At 40.6% G+C, this 22271-nt stretch overlaps 2 protein-coding genes across 2 annotated transcripts; both read right to left on the reverse strand.

Moving 5' to 3' along the window:
• Positions 1 to 348: 348 nt before the first annotated feature.
• On the reverse strand, positions 349 to 5943 carry LOC131231531 (xyloglucan endotransglucosylase protein 2-like). Its single transcript, XM_058227749.1, has 5 exons — positions 5824 to 5943; positions 5311 to 5514; positions 4476 to 4576; positions 2024 to 2217; positions 349 to 1047 (listed from the first exon to the last, which is right to left on the reverse strand). Exons 2-5 carry the CDS (start codon positions 5498 to 5500, stop codon positions 648 to 650), a joined length of 885 nt encoding a protein of 294 aa, XP_058083732.1. The 5' UTR covers positions 5501 to 5514; positions 5824 to 5943; the 3' UTR covers positions 349 to 647.
• A 10869-nt stretch (positions 5944 to 16812) lies between these two features.
• Positions 16813 to 21226, reverse strand: LOC131230909 (dephospho-CoA kinase). Its single transcript, XM_058226931.1, has 4 exons — positions 21127 to 21226; positions 20461 to 20628; positions 20158 to 20303; positions 16813 to 17461 (listed from the first exon to the last, which is right to left on the reverse strand). Exons 1-4 carry the CDS (start codon positions 21169 to 21171, stop codon positions 17002 to 17004), a joined length of 819 nt encoding a protein of 272 aa, XP_058082914.1. The 5' UTR covers positions 21172 to 21226; the 3' UTR covers positions 16813 to 17001.
• Positions 21227 to 22271: the final 1045 nt, after the last annotated feature.

Here is a 22271-nt window from a genome sequence, read left to right on the forward strand (position 1 = left end):
TACAGGGTTAAAAATCAACGGTGGTGATCACCCAATCGAGCGTTACAACTGAGCGGCCCGTTTGGCCAGTGGACCAGCTCAATTTTTGTGATATTCGAGCCCTAAAAAATCAGGACCCAACATGAAGATTATCAATGAGGTGAATCACACCCGTAGGTTACTCAGATCACCAGCCGTCCATGAGCGGATCGGCCTGGATTTTATGCCAGGTAATCTTCATTGTGGGTCCCACCATTTGCACCGTTTGGATGTCCCACACATGCACTGTAAGCTTAGGAAGCTAGGGTTGTACTTAACCATAAATTCACCAACATTGCAGCTTTTTGCGTGAAGATAAATGCAAACAAATAAAAATTAAATAAGACTAATATTCTTTATAATCCAAACTGTAGATGAAGTGAACCACACATCTTAAATATCTAAAAGGCACTAAAAATATCGAAAGACTAGATGTCTCACTAGCAATTAGATCAGTGGCCTACAAATACAAGATTTAAGTAGGAACCGCCTATAAAAAAGGCCAAACTTAGGATGTCTAAGATATTCAAATCTGGAAGAGTTTTGGGTGGAACCCAATCTGCAGTGGGGTCCATAAGATCAACGGTCTAGATCATCAAACCATGAGGCCCACTTGTCAGAAATGGGCTCTAAATGTCTCTGTCTCTAGCACACTCAGGTGGCACGCTGAGGTACCTAGATCTATCAGCACAATAATTGTAAATGGTGTACTTCTTCCGGACCCACATGAGCTTCCTGTATTGTGGACCATCCAGATCTTGGAAGGCTTTTTGGTCCCACCACATCCGTCCACGTGTCGTGCACACTTTCGCCGATTGAGAGGCATCGCAGCCGTCCACGTGGAAGGAAGTGTATGAGGCGACGAAGGGGGCTTTAGACCAATCAGTTTTCTCCAGTCCTCCCCTGGTGGCCCAGTCATCAGCGTTCCATAAGCTGGAGTAGATTTTCATGGGCTGGTTGAAAGGAAATCTCACCCCTACATCTTTGCTGTTCTTGAATATTCTGATTGGGACGTCATCCACAAAAAAGCTGAAAATTTACATTAAGAGAAGGAATATATGAGAATTTTGGAAAAAAAAAAAGAAGAAGCTCATGAACCGTACATATGGGGGCCTGCGATTTGGTAATTTAGACCATTGATCTGAATTGGGATGACCGAAAATGTTCCAGATTGGTAGATCTAGGCCTTCTATCAGTGGCCCACAAATGGATGGTTGATCGCAAAAAGAAGAGAATAGGGAACAATGTGCTTAAAGAGCCCCGAGAACGGATGGTTAGGATCATCCAGTCTGGAAGACCTTTGGGGATAGGATGGGCCACAAACGGGGCTTGTCAGGGCCTTGGAATGCCACAGGGGACGCGGATTGTGTACCGAGGAGCTCACCACCCTATAGCGTCGCGTGGATGCTTGTGGGACCCATCGTGATGTATGTGTTTTATCCACGCCGTTCATCCTTTTTTCCAGATCATTTTATGGCGTAAGGGAAAAAATTAAAGCATATTAAAATTCAAATATACCACACGGATGAAGATAGTGGGTATAAAGACGTTCGGTGTTGAAACCTTCCTAGGGCCCACAGTGATGTTTATCTGTCATCCAACCTGTTCATAAAGTCACACAGACCTGGATGAAGGGAAAGAAATAAATATAATCTTGATCCTAAACTTCTGTAGACCACAAGAAGTTTTCAACGGTAGGCATTCAATTCCCACTTCTTCCTCTGGTGTGGCTCAGTTCAGATTTGGATATGCTTCAACTTTGGGCTCGTGCCCTAAAATGAGCTAGAAAAATGGATGGACAGCGTGGATAAAACACATTCATCAGAGTGGGCCCCACAGAGTATATAGCGTGGTCAGCTTCTTTCTACACAATCCGCGCCGCTTCTCAGGTGTCGTCCAGCAGGCAATGGCGTTTGAACGCCTGTCGCAATTGGGTATGGAATTGATGGTGTGGATGGGCCCCACATTTGTAGAAGGAATTGATGGTGTGGAAGGTGGGGCTTACACAATTTGATGCATGTTCCATAGGATGGAGTAGGAATGGTAGTGCTTAGTTGGATCAAACCACAGATAGATCCTTTGTTCTCTGTTCCCTTTCCCTCCCGTGAAGACGTTGGTTTGAAGGATGTACGGTTGATTGGTCCTATTCCCCAAGAACTCAAAATCTATCTCATCATGCTCTGTCCCCTCAGAAGAAAGCTGCACAAAAAAAAGAAAAAAGAAAAACAAGGATAGTGAGTAAATTTTCATTTATTAGATGGTTAGAATGGTCTGATCTTAGAAAGTTTTAGGTTAGTAGAAAATCAGCAGCGGATCACACATGACAGATGGTTTGGATCTTTGTACCTATATGCCAATTAACTGTTTCAAGATGTGGAGGCACAAAACTTCCATGCCTCTCGAGGCATCGAAACTCTTCCAAGATTAGCAATATCTAAATCAGAGGAGATTTCTAAAATATCACGATATTGTTTAGATTAAAATTTCGCGAGATGTTCAAAATATCGGCGATATTTTTTCACACGCTATCTGAGATGCACATGGACCTGGACCATACTACGGAACAAACCGGGTTAGGTCAATCCCGGTTCACTGGTGACCCGGCCCGCCACCTTGTCCTTGTGACGTGTTGTGTCTAAACCGGTCTGACCTGGTTTAAGTAAGGGTGCGAATTGAAAGTAGACCAGGCTGCCCTGATGGGCTTTGGGGCCCACCCCAGTTTAGGCCTCATTCAGCCTGCTCATCCAAACCGTTGATCTGTTGGTATTGTTGACCACTGGAAATCTCTTTAGTGGGACGATCTCAGCCTTCTATTTTCAGTCCACCAATATACAGTTAAAATAATAATGAAGCAACGATCCACCTTGCACTGGCAAAAGGATCACCAATCGGTGGGCCCAAATGTAGGGAATCAATCACATTACAGCCAATCTAAACCATTGTTCTAAACCATCTATTTTCAGGCCACTAATGGAGCATGTCCCATCACAATAGACTTCAAATATCAGTCGGATAACGGCTAGGATTACTGATTGGTGGGCTCCACGTGTACAGACTTAGGGTTCGCGTTACAGTGCATACCCTTCACACGAGTGTTGCTAATCCCTCGTTATTCAATATTTCACGTTTCAGTGGAGCTGGTCTCCTTCTTTCAAAAAGTTAAAAACGTAGTAAAGTGAAAAAAGCCATCATGACCATTCATTAGGTGGGCCACGAGTGTACATCGAGTCGGTCCATTGACCATCCAGTGTTTTCTACGTTGTGGCCCACCTTATGAACTGATCAGCTCGAGCCAAACTTTCAACGGCCCAGATGTCATATACACGTGACACGTTGGCCATGGGCTGTTCCGAGTATTCCGCCTTCTTAGTAGATAAAAGTTATAGGAAGTGTCATTCACACCGTATGAGAATCGGGACCATTCATCTGGCGGATCACGATGTGGATGGTCAATAGATAAAAAGTGATTGGACAGCTCTGACTATTCAACGTTTTTGGTATTTGGGATATATGGCCCATCCCCGTGAAGACACATCAAATCGACATTCCTGATTTAAAAAAAAAAAAAAAAAAGTATGATAGAGAAAAACTTTTTAGGAATTTGGATTTGGAAGCCAGCAGCGTTTCAAAATTCAAATTCCTAAAATTCCATTTCGAAAGGCCCATATGGACGGGTTTTATTATTAAGTATGGAATAGAGAAAATCTTTGATAGCATTCGTAAGCTTGTACTTGGATTGGACTATTAATGAGCCTGGTGGACCAGGCAAAATCTAAGTTTTGAATAAGTTCAGCCCAAACCGTTCAAAATCCTGTTGGAAGCTGACCCCACATGTGGTTAAAAAATTGCATACATGGCATGCAAGTAATTCAAATTAAATAGTAGAAGTTTGGTGAATTAGGCATTGCCCATGCTATTACCAACCTCCCTCTTTACATGATGTGGCGGAATTTGATCAGGCGGTGCGCCATTGTTAAAGATAGGTCCCACACAATAAGCTTGTCTGTGAAAATAGGCTATCATTCAATAAAAGTTGCGCCATTGTTAAAGATAGGTCCTACACAATAAGCTTGTCTTTGAAAATAGGCTAATATTCAATATACGTCTACATATCATGTCAGGAAGGAAGTTGGTACTACAACAGTCTGTACATAACCTGTATTCTCACAAGTTATAAGTGGTAGTTCTGAGACATAGTGAAAATGTAAGCTTATTTGATTTGCTGACCATTGAATTGGTGGACATTTAAACAAAACATCCTTTGGTCCTATTTCCTTAAACCAAGTTAGTATGGGTTCACCTATCTAATTTTGTGATTCATGGGTTCCAAAGTCTAGTAAAGTTAACATATGTCACGTATGCATTTTATGAGTCTCTGCATATCGAGTGTCATGCTCTGCCAGAGTATCAAATATGACATTCGAGATAAACGAATTGAGGTTAAGGTCACTACTTACATAGAAAGCAGTGACAATTCCAGCCGAATCTCCTCCCACCATCTTGATTTTCATGCTAAAATGCCCAGACAAGTAGGAATCTTTGGATTGAAATCCCGTCCCTTCACATGCCAAACATGCACACACATCTTAATCCACGTTATCCTGTAATCTCAACCATAATCTGGCAAAAACCCATGTTTAAAAAAGATGTGTGGTTGACTGCATAACTTTTTTTTTTTGTGAGCCATGGACTATAGTGCATAGCTGATCATCCACCATAAAAAAAAAATCACAACACAGTACTTTACTATCATCTCAACATCTAAGATTCTTTTGAATATGGATGATGAACGGCTGGATATTCTCTAAATGATAGCTATATGTATATACAAGAGAACTGATCGTTCATCAAATACAGGCAAGGTACCACAACTTGTGGTACTGTAACAATTTTTCCCAGCTACTTGTGTAAGACATCAGTACCATGGAAACGGTAGACTCCATCATGCAGATCACCTGGGAAAGAAATCATACTTCTCCACTCATCAGGTGGGTCATACCATTTGGAATCAATGTACAAAGATAGTCATATTCAACAAACAGGTGTGGCCCACCTATTGAGCTGATCAGTCTGATATTCAAGAAGGGTCATCTTCACCATTGGTCCCACCACTGTCATGGTATTGATGTCCTACATAAGAGAAATGTTGGCCAGAAAGATTGTAGAGAACCACAAAATCTAGTAAAATAAAAACTACTACATGAATATCTTGATCTAATGGCTGAAACCAAGTGGGCCCCACTCATGATCATGAATTTATATGGCACATGTTAAACAAAAAAATCCAAGTACCTGAGTATTTATCAAGCACGAGCCGAACCTGAGAACCCCCATTGATGTACTTGATGTGGTCACTGGCCCATGTGGGCATGTAGTTCTTCTGAAATTGCACGTCCACAGGCTTCTTAGGTGGTGCACCCATGGTCAAGCCATATACTCCATACATGACCATACAAATGAATAACGGGACCCACGTATCCATTTCTTCCAAAATAGCTACAAAAATCAAAATCTAAGTAAGAGATTAAAAGAGCATTAAGATGGTAATTAGATATTAGAGAGATATAAACCATAGTTTAAATACTAAAAAAATCAACTTGATTCAACCAGATTTCATCAAGAATCAGAGAAAAAACTGATCTAGTCAACTGGCCCTTAGTTTTTGAGTCAACTCAACTCAAGTTGGTTTCGAGTCAAGTCGAGTTATAAACCTAAGTAGGAAAAATGTTTTGAAAAAGGGTCACACGCCCATGATTTTGGCACGTGGGAAAGGAAAATCAAATGCATGCTAAGCTAAGAACAGACCAGGAGAGGAGAGTTGTATGGTGGAAGTGTTTGAATTGGAGAAAGGATGGCGTATGAGATAGGAAAGAGAGTGGTGATTTAGGTATAAATACTAGTGTAAAGGTGCACGGACAGAGGTTGGCTTGTCCAACATTCGCAACTTAACACGCAGCACACGTGTCAAATTCAAGAGTGGACCCCACCATGAAGATGAAGATGATCATGCACAAAACTTGAGGGAAACGGATTGCCTGTTGTGCCGCACACCACCGACCTTGGTGGTGCGTTGACGTCACCAAGTTAGGTGGGCCCCACCATGATGTATGTGTTATATCCAAACTGTTCATCCATTTGACGAAATCATTTTAGGGCACAAGCTCAAAAATGAGGCAGAAATTCAAGTGGATGAAACAACGGAAAGCAGTGGGGATTGAATGCCTATCATTAAAGACTTTTGGGATGATATAGAAGTTTTGGACCAAGATGATTTTTTTTTTGTTTCCATTCCAGGTCTTTGTGACCTTATAAACAGGTTGGATGGCAAAGAAACATCAAGGTGGGCCTTGGGAAGGTTTCAAGGATAGGCATCATTATCCCTACTACTTTTTGAAGTGTCGTCCACTTGATTTTTTGATCTCCCTCATTTTTTGACTCATACATTAAAATGATCTCGCCTAATGAATGAACGGTTTGGATATAGCACATACATGATGATGGGGGCCATATAACTTACCTATGTCAACACACCAACAACTTCGGTGGTGTGTCGCACACCACGCAATCCGCTTCCAAACTTGAGGTGGTTTACTCATCAGGTGGGAAACACGTGTATGAATGTCGCCATTAACAAGTTATTATCAAACCGTCCGTTCTTTACATATAGGATTGGTACACCTGATGAGTGGACCAGCCTGATTTATATTTGTAGTCATCTTAGTGGATTGGATAACCTTATGTATGGTTCAGATGTCCCACACGGTTGACAGGGTGACACGTGTAATGCGTGAAAAGGTGCGCGTGGAACTGGAGAACATCTAGAAAAAGATAGCTGAAGTTTCGGTGATGAGGATTTTAAAATGGTTGTTTTTGTCGGTAGGGAGGAAATGGTGGGCCATTGCACATGATTTCAGAACAGTAGGCGTGTGGGGAACATGACTTTTGTCGCTTTTTGGTACGTCCTTTTGTCGAGGTGGTGTATGATCCTCGGATTTTCGGTTCGTGCAAGTGGGGCCCATGGTTTCTTGATCAGGATGGTTGATTTATTGGGCCACTCTGTGGATGAACAGTGGCTCAAAAATTATCTTTTATGGGAGAATCCTAACCTTTCAATTTCTGGCATAAAAATGAAGGACCGAGAAGAGAAATTGAGATGGTCCACGCTTGATTTAAAAAAGACCCGGATTGGCTACTCCCCCTGCTACCGGTCCCGTGGCTGGTGGGTGGTGCTCTGTGGGCCCAATCATGATGTATGTGTTTCATCCATTCCGTTCATCCATTTTTAAAGATCATTTTATTGCTTTATCCCAAAAATTAGAGGGATATAAATCTCAAGTGGACCACGCCACCGGAAAACAATAGTAATTGGATATCCACCATTAAAACCATCCTAAGGCCCATTGTACTGTTTATTTGACATCCAATTTGTTGATTTGGTCATACAGACCCAGATGAAGGGAAAAAACAAAGATCATCTTGATCCAAAACTTTTATGGGCCCCAAAAAGTTTTTAATGGTCGACGTTCATTCAACACTGTTTCCTGTAATGTGGTACACTTGAGATTGATATATACCTCATTTTTGGTATCATACCATATAATGATCTAGAAAAATAGATGGATGGAATGGATGAAACACATACATCATGGTGGGGCCCACAGAGCACCGACCATCAGCCATTGGTTGGTGTGAGGGGAGTAGCCAATCCGTTTCCATCCCTGATGGACCCCAGCACTACATGTTCTCGGGATGAGCACCGGAAAATACCTTCATACACCCTTCCACACGTGCCAATGTGGCACGCTTGTCCAACAAACCAATGGACGGTTAACACAAAGTGATCAAGGGCCCATATTTAAGGTACGTGCGTGCCGACTGCCATGGGTGCGAGCGTGACTTGGCTGCGACCCCGGAACCAGCAATGTGGGTGGGGCCCTGACCGTAGGGCCCACCTTGATGTATGTATTGTATATCCACGCCGTCCATCTGTTTTGCCAGCTTATTTAAGCTGGACCAAACCACACGATGAAATAGTAGTCATTGAACGCCCACCATTAAAAGCTTCCTAGGGTCCACCGTAGTGATTATTGACCATCCAACCTGTTGATAAGGTCACAATAGATACGGATGAAATAACAAAACAAATATCAGCTTGATCCAAAAATTTTGTGATCCACAAAAGGAATTTAATGGTCAATAATAATTATTTTATGTGGTATAGTCCACCTGAAATTTGTATCTACTTCATTTTTTGTTCCATGCCTTAAAATCTTTTATGTGGACTATGCATGTAACGTCCTGGATTTTCACTGTTTTGGATTTTTAAAAATTCTTAATTTTTTTTTTATTAATTAACTTATAATATCACTTAATGACCATTAGCACTCAATGTTGGTTTATATATGAGTGGTACCAGTAAAGGACCGCACAAGTCCGATTAATCAACCGTAAGAAGCCAACGAATCCGCCCGATCACTTAAACACCGAATTTAACCACATGATTTGTTCACAAGGGGCCTAAATCTAACAGACCTACCACTAATTAGATCTACCACTGATTAATCAGAACAATTATAACTAAATTAAAAATCTACTCGAAGCCGAATTAGATAGGGCCCGGATCTTGACTAATAAACCGGATCAAACCCTGTTACTGCTTTAGACTAAAACTGACGGTTTAAAGTAATCATGACCAAATCTCCACTTTCACTAGTTATAAATAAGTCATACTCTGAATATAGTTAACTCAAACTCTAATCACTACCCACGAGAAATCTCAATACCTAATTCATTCCAGAAATGTTCCAATTTTCGAACAAGCTCTAGAACGCTCATTGGTGGGTCACTAGTTCCAAAATTATAGAGTAATGTCCGTCTTACTGGGCTCAACGTCAATCTCGGGATTCGGACCTGGGTAGTGTACAGAACCGCTCAACTTAAGCCAAATGATGAGTGCATGAGAAGTGTAAATACCCTAAAGGAAGAAGGTGAAACTTAAGTGAATTGGGTCGTCCACTCTTATACAAAGTTGAGGATTTTGAACCGTCGCTTTATGACTAAACTTCACACGTGAAGTAAGAATATTTCCCTGCTCATATTCTTATAGTCGCGGCCCCGATCGACCATCGGTGACCGTTGAACAGACTTTTAGTTATATCTGTCGATCGACACATCCAAATGGCGGGCCTGATTATGTCCATACGTAGATCATCGTTAGGACTAACTATCCTACGATGTATATCATTATGTACGCCCCATAGTGGCCCTAGAGGCTAGAAAAACCCTCCCATAGGGCTAGTATAGTAAAAACGTAACACTTGGGGCCATTTGCACCAAATCTAGTATTATAAAAGGGGCTTCTTTTGGGCACCCCTCTCCCCATATGTATTTACCCTAGAGAAGGGAAAGAGAGAAGAGAGAAAAGGGAGAAAGAAGAAAGGAAGAAGAGAGGAAGGGAGAGTGAAGAAGGGAGAGAAAGTGGGCCATAGTTGAAGGTGGGGCCCAAGAGAAGTCGATCCTTACAACTCCTTCCTTCTTCCTCAAGAGATCCCACACCCACCACTCTAAATTCGAATTCCAACCGATTGGAGAGGTAAGCACCCATCTTCTTGAGATCCTTTGTATTGAGCTAGATGTTGCATGTAATCCTAACATGCATAGTTTCTTTGACTCAGGATCTCTACGAATCTACCGCAAGTTTGGTAACCCTAGATCATTTCCTAGAGCTCTCAATGACTCATATGTGCGGACTATTATCCTTAGGTGGCTTAGCACCAATTTTAGTATGAGTCTAATGATTTTGATTGCTTGGATGATGTATTTGGAGAATCTAAAGAGAACCTAGGAAAGACCTTAACTTGATCCTTTCAATCAACATGGAATAGTCATGGAATGTTTATTGTTGCTCATATGATTGGGTATAAATTTGATGTTTGCATGTTCATGTCTTGTTGATTCATGTATGATGTTACAATATAGCATGTATGATTCATTGACCCTTATGCATTTTGTTCCTATGATATATATATATATATATATATATATATATATATATATATATGAAATGCTTAGGAAAATTTGAATTTTTATGTTGGGAAATATGAATGCATGATTTCCCTTGGGTGAGTTAATAAACCCTGATTGTTGAAGTATTATCGAATACCATCAAACCCCTGGGTTGGTCAGGAAACTGAGATGAGAGAAGGTGGTCCCGTTGGTAGGACCATTCTGGGGCTAAACCCGCGGATTTGGGAGGATGCGAATGGGCGACAGTAGTTAGACTACGTGGGTCGCTTGTACCTGATGTCGTCCGTCACGTACTTGCCCGGACTCGCACGATGTAGCTCAATTACTGACCAACTATGATTGTTAACCATGTTTGCTCACGCCTGAATGGAATCTGTAACATCCTTCGCCCACTGAAGCCATTGATAACCATTTGAAATTGATCCACCATCTCAAGAGCCGAGCATGGTGGAATGAGACACTATGTCCGAGCTGTCGGCCTACACTGGGGTGACGAGCCTCCCCGTAGTGACTGCAAGCGATCCCTTTCCCAGCACTCCCCATGTGCTTGAAATCGTGGATGGAGAACCCAATGGGATCAAGGATCGCGGGGTCTTGGCCTCGCAAATTGAGGGGCCTTGGCCTCGTAACTATTTAAGGGTATTGAGATCGTGGGGTGTACCAGTTTTTCAATATGCTGGATGAACGGAACTAACTAAATATCCGGTTAACATTATTCACGCATCGTATTAGTTAGGTTTTGGCGACTCGGCAGTTGAGGTCGCAATGAGAGAGTGTTGGTCATGTGCGATTGTTAGACGGAGTCGCTCGAGGGAGTGTTGTAGCGAGTGTATGCATCATATCATTCATCATGCACCTGCATTAACAAGATTAGTTAGGTGTTTATGAATGTTTGCCTTTTCATTAAATTCATAATATAGTTGATGTTTGTTACAATTTAAGACTAATAACATCCACTGAGTTGATCACTCACTCCCACTCTAGGACGGTGTTTTAAAACACCAAACACTCTCTTGTAAATGCAGGTGACACAGAGTACGAGAAGCCTAGCGGCGCGAGTCTTGATGAGGGGGACGAGCTGTCTTACTTCCAGCTGATGGGCGGTTCTCCATCGACCTAGTAGACAAATTTTGGATCGCTGAGTGTTGGACTCAGCTCATTATTCTTTTTGGACATAATTTTTGTAATCTTGTTGGGCAACGCCTTGTGCAACCCATTTATATTATTTTGGACTTGTATATGTTTAGCATCTTTCATTTCAGTAGACTAGTTGCAGTTGTGCTTCATGTTTCAAGAAATTCCGTACTGCACATCTAAACCTGATTAAACACAAATTAGTAAAAATCGGTTATAAGTAATACTCGGGAACTTGGGAGTCGAGTATATACACGACTCCAAATTTTCAAGGCGTTACAATGCATCATGTGGGCCCCACCTTGATGTGGATCATCCATCATGTGGGGCCTGCCATTATCAATTGCCCATCATGTGGAGCCCACCTTTGATGTGGATTATCCATCATGTGGGCCCCAGCCTTCAATGTGGTTGCCCATCATGCGAGGCTTGCCTTGGATGTGGGTCATTCATCATTAGGGGCCAACCTTTGATGTGGACCGTTTATCATGTGGGACCACCTCAATACAAGCCATCCATCATGTGGGGCCCAACTTCAATTTCCACTACCCATCATGTGGAGTCAACCTTTGATGTGGGACTTCCATCATGTAGGCTCCACCTTTAAAGTGGGTTGTCCATCATACCAACCTGCTTTAGATGTGGGATATTTATCATTATGGGCCAACCTTTGATGTAAACCATTCATTATGTTGGTCCACATTAACACGGGGTCATCCATCATGTGGGGCCCACCTTCGATGTGGACAATCTATCATGTGAGCCTCACCTTCGATGTGGACAATCCATCATGTGAGCCTCATTTCAAATGGAGGGTGAGAGAGAGAAAAGTAGATGAGTAATGAGTTTTTGAAAAAAAAAAAAAAAAACTAACTAAAAGAAAAAGCCTTATTACGATGAGAAGTTTTTAATGTAGAAGTTACTTTCATGATGGTGCTTATCAAAGTAATTTAAGTAAGTAACTTAATTGCTTAACATAAGTTAAAAAGTAATTTAATTGGCAGTATCCAAATAGGCTTAGTTACTTTAAATAAGATACTTATGCATTAAGTAATTTATCTTGATTTCTAATTAATCACCAAATAAGTATATTTGATAAACAACATATTTATCATAAAAATAAAAATAAAAATAGAAAAGTATATTTGGTTTCCAACTTCATAAGTAATTATCCTGAAATTCTGTTTAGTTCCCCTCACATACACCATCCATCATGTGGGGCCAACCTTTGATGTGGATCGTTCATTGTGTGGCCCCACTTCTAATGTGGGCATCTATCATCCAAGGCCCACCTTTGATGTGGGTTGTCCATCATGCTAGACCCACCTTCGTTGTGGTCCATTCATCAATAGGAGCCGACCTCTAATGTGCACAGTTCATTAAAGAAACTTTGGTAGTCCCAAGCTTTGATGTGGATCATCCATCATGTGGGGCCCACCATTACTAATTGTCCATCATGTGGAGCCCACCTTTGATGTGGGTTGCCCATCGTGTGGGCCCCACCTTCAATGTGGGTTGCCCATCATGAGGGGCTCGCCTGGGATGTGTGGCCATTCATCATTAGGGGTGGATCTTTGATGTAGATGGTACATGGGTCATCATCATGTGGGGCCCACTGGATCATCTACCCATTTATTGGATGATTTTTCAATCTCATAAACTTAGGAGTTCTTGACCACACATAGTATATTCTCTAAGTTGTTTTGTCACAAAGAAATAAGTAATTTGGAAGTTGAAAAGCAATTAAAAAATAATAATAATAACTTGCAAAAATAAGTTACTATCTCTGAAAAGCTATTTAATTTAAGTTTAATAACCAAACTTATTTAACAAAAGTAACTTATTAACTTACATAAGTTTAAAAAAATGTACTTATTTAGTAGTATCCAAACGGACCACAGATCTTACAATCCCTTGATTATCATCATTTCCACGAGGTGAATAAAAATTACTCCTAACTGGGTGTACTTTTATTCCACAAGGTTTATTGGAATTATTTCTTTATTCTTAAGGTGACTCTTCCATGGTGGATTGTCTACAGGTACCAGGCCATCTAAAAGGTATCCGCTTAATAAATGGCTTGGATCTCATACATGTGTGCCAGATGGGCACATGTGGAGACATGCATGAGATTTATGCTACACATGAGTATGGGATTAGGAAATCTTTGAGCACCAAAATTAAAGTCTTAAGGATTCATTAAAGACAACTCACTAATCAGAACCATTGATGTAGTGCTCCTCAGCATGAATGGCTAAGTTGTGGACAACAAGATCCAGTAATTGGACGGCTGACCTTTACATTGTTGAGCACACATAGCATGGACTGGTCGGACACTATAAAGTAGAATGGCCCATGCCCTGTCCAAGCCTGGCATGAGCCTAGTGCAGCACGCCTCATCCAAACTTAAAAAGTTTTGGGCCTTGGCCTAACAAGGCCTGAAACGTTGAAAATTGACTAAATCTATGTTTCCCTTGTAAATATTCCAAGTCCATCTGCTGATCAAGTGGGCCACACATGCATACATAAATGGACATTAAACCAATGTCCAGATGCAAGATGCATGTTGCCTGACTAGTTTGAAGGGCATGTTTGCAGTATAGAACTCATCCGTGTCTGAATCTGGCACGCTAAGGCCAGCCCAGAAAATCGATTGGGGGATACTTGCCCAAGATTGACGAATGGTCCAAGCTTACAAGTCCAAGCCCAGCTCAAAGATGAGTGAGGTGAGCCACCCAGCCCTTGCCACACCTATTTGTGGGGGAAGAGGGTGCCTAGGTCCAGCCCAATCCCTTTGCGCACAGGGCCTACACGGGTCCTTAGCTCATGTACTGGGCATGGACATGCTTCAGCCGGTCCTGACCCAAGCCTAATTCCTGGGCGGCACTTGCTGGGCCAACCCGGAGAGATCCTTAGTTCATGAGCTTTGCAGAAATTAGGGAATGACCGATCGCATGGGAAAGCACCAATCTTGCCAAACGTACTGTTTACACCCATTGTTTTGCACCCGGACGTGGCCCAATAAGGAACTACCACATAAGTGCCATTACGCACTTGATACACACCGGAGGCAATACTCGCACCCGAAGAAATCTTGGATCGATTTCCCTTCATTGTTACATATTCCATTATTAGTGTGATGGCACAAATCCCTATACACTCCTTTGAAAGGGCAAATCATCACATGCCACGTCATCACAGTTATCATGCCCAATAATGAGGCAGCATACTCATTACATCTATAAGAGATTCACTGAGAGAACAAATCTTATCAAAAATCCAGTTATGATCATCTCGGCCAGGCTGTCTCTCATCGTCCTTTCACAAAATGGGAGATCTTCTTAGAGACGTTTAAAAGAGTGTAGCGTGAAGAGATACCGATGACCAAAGATCAGAATGCTGTCCAAAGCGAACCCAACCACGAGTCAAACCTAAATTGGGAGAAACGGACGCATCAGTTTGACCAGGTCTCCCTCATCATACATTGATCGGCATCAAAATAGTGGGAGAACTAGATCCAACACGATCATATGACAGACCGGTGTTTGGTGTTGAATCATCTCCAGTACTCCAGACCATCACCTTATAGATAGATAAACCCAGGAGGTTATTTGATCTGGACCGTTCAACACCTTGAAGTTAACAAGGTGGGCCATCAGCAGAAATGATGAATGACAGTGATCGGCCCAGGACTAACTCTTGAGATTCGTAGAAAAACGACCATAGACACCGCACAACGGATTAGTTATGAAATCCAAGAGGCCAGGGAGTGCGATTCTAATCAGAGTTCTTTCCGATGCAACCCAACAATTCCGGAACAATTAGAGGTTCCCATATCCATAAGAGTGACATGGGCGCGAAGGATCCAATCAGCTATTTGATGAAATTCCTATCCTTGGAATCTCATTCTCCTTGAGTTCAGACCCTAGATATTATGGGTGGAGGTGGGTGCTTAACCCCTTCGAAATCCATTACTACGATCCTTAGCTGGGATTTTTGGTGTGTACAGCTAGTCGGAGTCAACTTTCTAAAAATCAAAGGAATTGCTCTTTTGATTTTTTGACAAGAAGTATCATAGCCTTCCTTGTACCATATGAAAAGAAAATGACTAGTGACCACTCCAAGCTTGACTAAAACCGGCTCTGCCGTTTTCGGCAGGGCTCTGTCGCTACATTGACACCATTTTACTTCTCAATCGGAATATCCTCCAAAAGACTATCGCAGATTCTTTATCTGTAGTTTTTGTACATTCATCTCAATATACCCAACGCATTGCATGAATACTAGCTGAAACGAACTTTGGTGATGGCAAGCAACAAACACACCACAAATTTCACAAAATTGTAACATATCCACCTTTTGCCTCTTACCTACGAATGGTTTTCTCAGTTTGAAAATGTTGAATAGAAATAATATAATCATGACTTTTTCCACTTTGCTGCTTCTGAATTTTGATGGTACTGTTCCAGTTAACCCCAAGCCTTTCTTGAACAATCTGACTGGCAAACCTGTTATTGTGAAGCTAAAGTGGGGAATGGAGTAAAAAGGTAGTTCTACACACTACGTAAGTTTGAATTTCTCCATTTGTCTGCTTCATACTACCCTTTCATAGAATATTTGACATGTTAGTATCTTCTTTGGTGGCCCCTTGCAGGTTATCTTGTTTCAATGGATTCTTACATTACATGAACTTGCAAGTACTATTCACATCTCCTCTACATCCAAAAGCAACTGCTCAAACACAAAAATCGCAATCTATGCTAACATCTCTACAATGATTAAATGGTTTTTTTTTTTTTTTTTAAATCTGGAGTATAACAAAGAGTAATTAAAGGAATGGAGCAGCTTTTGCAAATTCAGGTTCCCAAGGTACAAGTATATATGCATGCTTCCAATGTTCTTCCATAGAAAATCAACATGTTTGAAAACCAGAGCAGTAGAACATGACCAACCCCATGCTGAATCCTGAATGATTTGGAGAACAGTAACAGAATCGACCAATTCGCCCCAGCTGGTGATATTAAAGTTTTCCCAGTAATACTGATTCAGACCAGACCGTAACTGTCAGGTTTTTGGCCCAGAATTTAAAAGAAACAGGAAGCAGCACATTTGTAGGAACTCTATAATTTCACTAATTACATTGACGGGAGTAACTGTGTCCTAATGCATCAGGACGTGCATAGGATACCGATGCCTATGCCACCAGTATGTACAAGTGGGGCCAGTGGTCTAGCGATCGGATTATTCATATGATGGGCAGCACCAAGAATAAGGATTGTCGATACAATAGGCACCACCTGGATAGTGATCTGATTGTTGATAAAAGTGGGCCTCAACATCTAGTGATCAGATTGTTGATATGACAGGCACTAACATGGATAGGGGATGCTGTGAAAAAATAAAAGAACCCAAGATTGAAAGATCTTCAACATCCACTCACTGGCATTTTTTTATGGACTGTTGCTGTATTGTCTTATTAACCATCCACTTTTTGGGCCAATCACCAGAGGATTGGGATCTTTCAAGGGCATCACCCATTCATGCAAGAGCACATTCGATAAATGATCGGAATCACCAAACCACGGGCCCCACCAAGGCAGATCAGGTGCATATTTCCTCTTGCACTAAAGCATATCTTGGAATGACACGAAAAATCTAAAATGCAGGAAGTTGTGTTCAACAGAATTCAATACAATTATTGCTTAAGCACACCAACCAAGTTTACCCCACCCCACAAATCACGACTGCTTCAGCTGCACCTTAGCAAATTCAAGATGTTTATCTCTTGATTTCGCTGAGTGTTAAGGATTCCAGGCCATATGTTCAATGTGGTTTTATACCATTGTCTTTATAAATGTTTCTGCACACCATAACACCTATAATAACAGAAACAAGGGCCAAAAGCGCACCTTTTCTGGAGAGCCCAAACTCTCTCCACGTTAAGGACCTTGTGACCTCAGTCAGGACCTTCTGAAACTGCTCCCTCGTTTCATCTATCGACCCTGAGTTGTCAATGACTATGTCCGCCTTTGTCCTTTTCCAATCCAATGCAGTCTGTGCATTAATCCTGTTTCTGGCCTGCTCTTCGGAGATCCCATCTCTTGCCATGAGCCGCTGAAGCTGTGTTTCAGGATCAACCCACACGACAATGATGGGTTTTGCCCATTGGTCCATCTTAGCCTCGAATAACAACGGGATGTCGAGAATGATAACCTTAGAACCCTTGAGCCATAGCTTTACTACTTCCCAGAATATACCAGAGGAAATAAATGGAGCCAATAACCTGCAAAAGATGCAGATTTCAGAAATTTAGAAGTGCCATGACAATGCATTTTTATTAAATTTGGTTGTCAACAATAGTATCTGTCCGATTACTTGTCACCTACAGGTTTGGTCCCAAGGATTTGAATAGCAGTTTCAGAGTGTGAGTTGCCTAGGGACCAAAACTGGTATGACTCATCTGTTTCAGTCCCTTATCGGTCAGTTTTGGTCCTGTATCAATCTGGTGACTCATTTCATCATGGATGAAACCAATACAACTTGAATAATATTTAAAACCATTCTCGGTCTTCCAAGGCCAGTCTACAAACTCGAGGTCGTTTCAAAGCTAATGAATCATCATTTCTTCCGTGATAGGTAACCACGGGCTTGCTAGTTCTCCATGCCCACCTACAAGAGGCCACAAGTACCCATGTGCTACACGTTTGTCACATCCAAGCCATCAATTAGGTGGGATCTATTATCTAGTAAAAAATCAAGCCAGTCCAATCATCAAATGCCCATTTCATGCATCAGTGGTTTCATACCAATCCATCTAGTAATTTCTTCCAATGTGTAAAGAATTTTTAAAAAAATGAATAGCATAAAGATGTGCTCTTCAGAAAAAATATATCATCTTGAAATAGATGAAGAAATTCAAAAGGCTTGTCTGACAGTTTGTACGGTACACTCAGGTTTTCAGTTTGTACAAACGAAGCCCATGTTTCAGTGATCCAAACTGTTCAAATTGTCGCTTGGCTCCACTGTGGATAGCCCATGCAAAAAAATCCCCTAGCAAGGTGTGCCAAAACGGTTACATATCGGCCGTAACGGCCGATACGTAATGGTAACGGTGGGAACCGTTACGCGTTTCGGGGTCGTATCGGCCGATACCCGATTTTGTACCCGTATCGGCCGATACGGGCCCGTTACGGGGTGTAACGGCCGTAACGGTAACTTTTTTTTTTTTTTTTTTCATTTTTAGCTCTGTTTTTGCTGTTTTTTTTAAACCTTTTGCTTCCAAACTGTTTCTCACTCCTTCTACTACTAATTTCGACCAACCTTGGTTAGGTATTTGAGATAAAAACACATTATATTACAGATTTTTTTGAATCAAAGCTCGGTGGGCCATTTTTCAGAAATTCGTCAAAAATAGGTATTTATACTTTTTTTAATATGTTTTGCTGTTTTAATCATGTCATATGATGTGTTAATCATAGTAGAACATGTTAATGTGCATTTTACAGATTTGGGGTGCCATTTAATAATTTTTTAATATTTTTTTCTATTTACGCATGAATTTTGGCCCCTTTTTTTAAAATTCGAAAAATCAATTTTTAATGGTTGTTTTGCTGTTTTAATCATGCCATTTGATGTGTTAATCATAGTAGAACATGTTAATGTGCATTTTACAAATTTGGGGTGCCATTTTATATATTTTTAATATTTTTTTTCTATTTATGCATTTATTTTGGCCCTTTTTTTGAAAATTCGAAAAATCATTTTTTAATGATTCTTTTGCTGTTTTAATAAGTAGAACATGTTAATGTGCATTTTACAGATTTGGGGTGCCATTTTATATTTTTTTTATATTTTTTTCTATTTACGCATTTATTTCGGCCCTTTTTTTGAAAATTCGAAAAATCATTTTTTAATGATTCTTTTGCTGTTTTAATGATGCCATATGCTGTGTTAATCATAATAGAACATGTTAATGTGCATTTTACATATTTGGGGTGCCATTTTATATTTTTTTAATATATTTTTCTATTTACGCATTTATTTCGGCCCCTTTTTTGAAAATTCGAAAAATCATTTTTTAATGATTCTTTTGCTGTTTTAATGATGCCATATGATGTGTTAATCATAGTAGAACATGTTAATGTGCATTTTACATATTTGGGGTGCCATTTTATATTTTTTTAATATTTTTTTTCTATTTACGCATGAATTTTGGCCCTCAAAAATAATTACAAACACCTAAATGTAAGATATTTTCATATTACATTCATTCTAATATATCTATCATTGATAGTAGATAGTTAGAAAATTAAATATATGAATTTTGTAGTCAAATTCAGGTTATCTGGTTCATAAATTCATCAGACAGTCCGATACAACTTCTCACCAAAGAGTGGACCGTTACACCACCATAAACATGTTCCAATTTATAAATGAATGCATATTTGGAATGCTTAGAATATTCCGGATTTAATCCATATTTTTTCTTTTTTTTTGGCAAAAAAAAAATTTGCGCCGTTACGGGCCGTTACGCCCCCGTATCACCGTTACGCCCCCGTATCCGTATCGGTTTTGGAGGTCACCGTTACGCCAACCGATACTGATACGGGACACCTTGTCCCCTAGATGTGAATATTTCCAACCCTTCAATTCATACCTCGGGGACAGCAATCAGACTTTTCAGAAAGAAAATACGGAAGAAGTCCCATTCAACCAAGAAAAGCTCAAATACTCAATAGCCGGGATCTTTCAACCCTTGGGGCTTTTCTGCATGAGTTATCCATGCTGAGGCCCATCTAATCAACTGTTTGGATCAGTACCCATGGGCACCACTTGTTTAACCTAAAAATATGAGTCCACCGTATGAACTGCAGGCCAAGAATTGATGATGGGTCTGACTTAAAAAGGAGAGAAGTTGAATATCATTGATCACTGGTAGTAATAGAACAACAGATGAGAACTGAAAGTATGGATTTATACCGGTTAAGAAGCTGGCGTTTCGCAGGATCAGCGAAGATAATTTGCCCTAGCTGTGCCCTATTGATTTCTCCATTTTCTAGTAAAATCTCATCCCCAAATGTGGCTACAACCCTTTTCCAACCGCCAGTTCCCTTTCTAACAACATCCTATGATAGAATTATAGAATCAACAAAAAGTATTAGTATGTAGAGATAATGTAAACTCTATACAAATCCAGACTCATATAATTTCAAAATGAGTTCATCATAGATTTTCAAATTGGACTACTCCATAAAATCTGACATTGGAGAGAAGAGTGCATACTCGAGCGACGATGTCAGCATCAACAACGGGAATTCCATTGGCTTTGAAGAGATTGGAAACCGTGCTTTTCCCTGAAGCGATCCCTCCTGTCAGTCCAACAATGCGCATCTTCTCGTGTACAAAACACGCTTTTATTGCACGGACGGGTGATGGAGAGGCTTTTTGTTTCTGTTCCTCCAACAATCAAGATATCATAAGTGGAGAAAGCAAGTGATTTTCAATTGGATTTGAACTTTCTTTGTATTACAAAGACCACATCCCTAGTGCATTGCTAAGAGTCAAAATACTGCATGTTTTTCTTAAGAAACCATCATGACCATACACGTGTGCATGCCATTGTATGTTAATATGATCCAAAACATCCATCTAGCAGGCCCTGAATGGCTATGAGGATGGCCAAAGCTCACAAATCACACCAACCTTGTGATCCTAACCTCCAAGCAGTGGCTCCTTACCTGTTGGTTATTGTGTTTGTAACCAACCACTTGCAGGCTGCTGAATAGACTGTTAGAATCATTTGACTGGTGTAATTTTTTAGCTGTGAGTCATTTATGGTCAGCCCACCAGTCGATGGCTTGGATTGTCTGACCACCCAATTCCAATCACAGGTATCCAATCTGTAAATGGGCCACTAGATGGAGATCCGATTGCTTGACGAGAAACGACCTTGTGCCCAAAAAAGCCCATGTTCGTGTTGAGTACGATGTCCATTCTCCACGTCTTTCAAGGGCAATGAAGGCCTTAAACCAATATTCAAAAGTATCCCTGGAAAAGTTAGAAATTACAAATTCATTTTTAAAGTATGGCCTTTTATATATATATTTAAAAATAAAAATTAAAAAAAAAAAAGAAGGAAAAACTCTCATCTTCTTTTGTTATAGCAAAACACATTAAATTAATCGTTAAACATGATGACTTTTTCATGTTTTACAAAACAAAAGTTACTACCGGTAGAAGAGTACTCATGATGCACAAAAACAGCATCTGTTGCCATTAGTACATCAATATCCACAAGGGAATAAACTACACATTTCCATCTACCCAGAAAACAAAGACAGTGTTTCCCTTTGTTAATTGTTAATTGGCAATTGATGCACTTTATACATGACATAAATGTATGTCAATTCAAAGCATTCGATTCATAGACCCATGGTGGGGGGACCAAGGCTAAAAAATCACACTGATATTTGATCCTAGCCATCCAGCAAGTGACTATCAAATGGGTGGTTGAAAAGAAAATGGTCAGCAATCCAAACTCAACATGCCAATATCAGATCACTAAGATTTTCCTATCAGTCTGATTTTCGAGTTATGCAGCTTCTGGTAGCACCCATAGTTTGGACAGTGTAGATTGTCTTATATGCATCCCATGAACAGAGTGGATAAGTCACCACCATTTAAGGTGGAAAATGCACCTTGTAGCCTAGCCTATAAAAGAGTCCTTGTCATTGTCATCGCTGTTGTCATCACAGCCTTGTCCCAGATAATTTGGGGTCAGCTATGTGAATCCCCATTCACCAATCAAGATTCAAGACAGATATTCTCAAGATTACTTGGAAAAAAAAAAAAAAAATTCAAAAACCAGCTGCCTACCTGAACATCAACTTCCACTGTTACTAGGCTTGGGACTGGCTGGTGCAACACTACTAGTTGGACTTTTTCCTAGCCCATCCAAGAGTACATAATAGAAAATCTGGGACGGCAAGGATGGCTAAGATCCATCAACTTAACTAAAAGAAAGGAATATCAGTGCAAATGGGCAATAACCTAATCTAACACCCAAATCCAACAGTCAATCTCAATCCACATCA

Source organism: Magnolia sinica, chromosome 17 (genome assembly GCF_029962835.1).
Source record: "Magnolia sinica isolate HGM2019 chromosome 17, MsV1, whole genome shotgun sequence".
Taxonomy (NCBI): domain Eukaryota; kingdom Viridiplantae; phylum Streptophyta; class Magnoliopsida; order Magnoliales; family Magnoliaceae; genus Magnolia; species Magnolia sinica.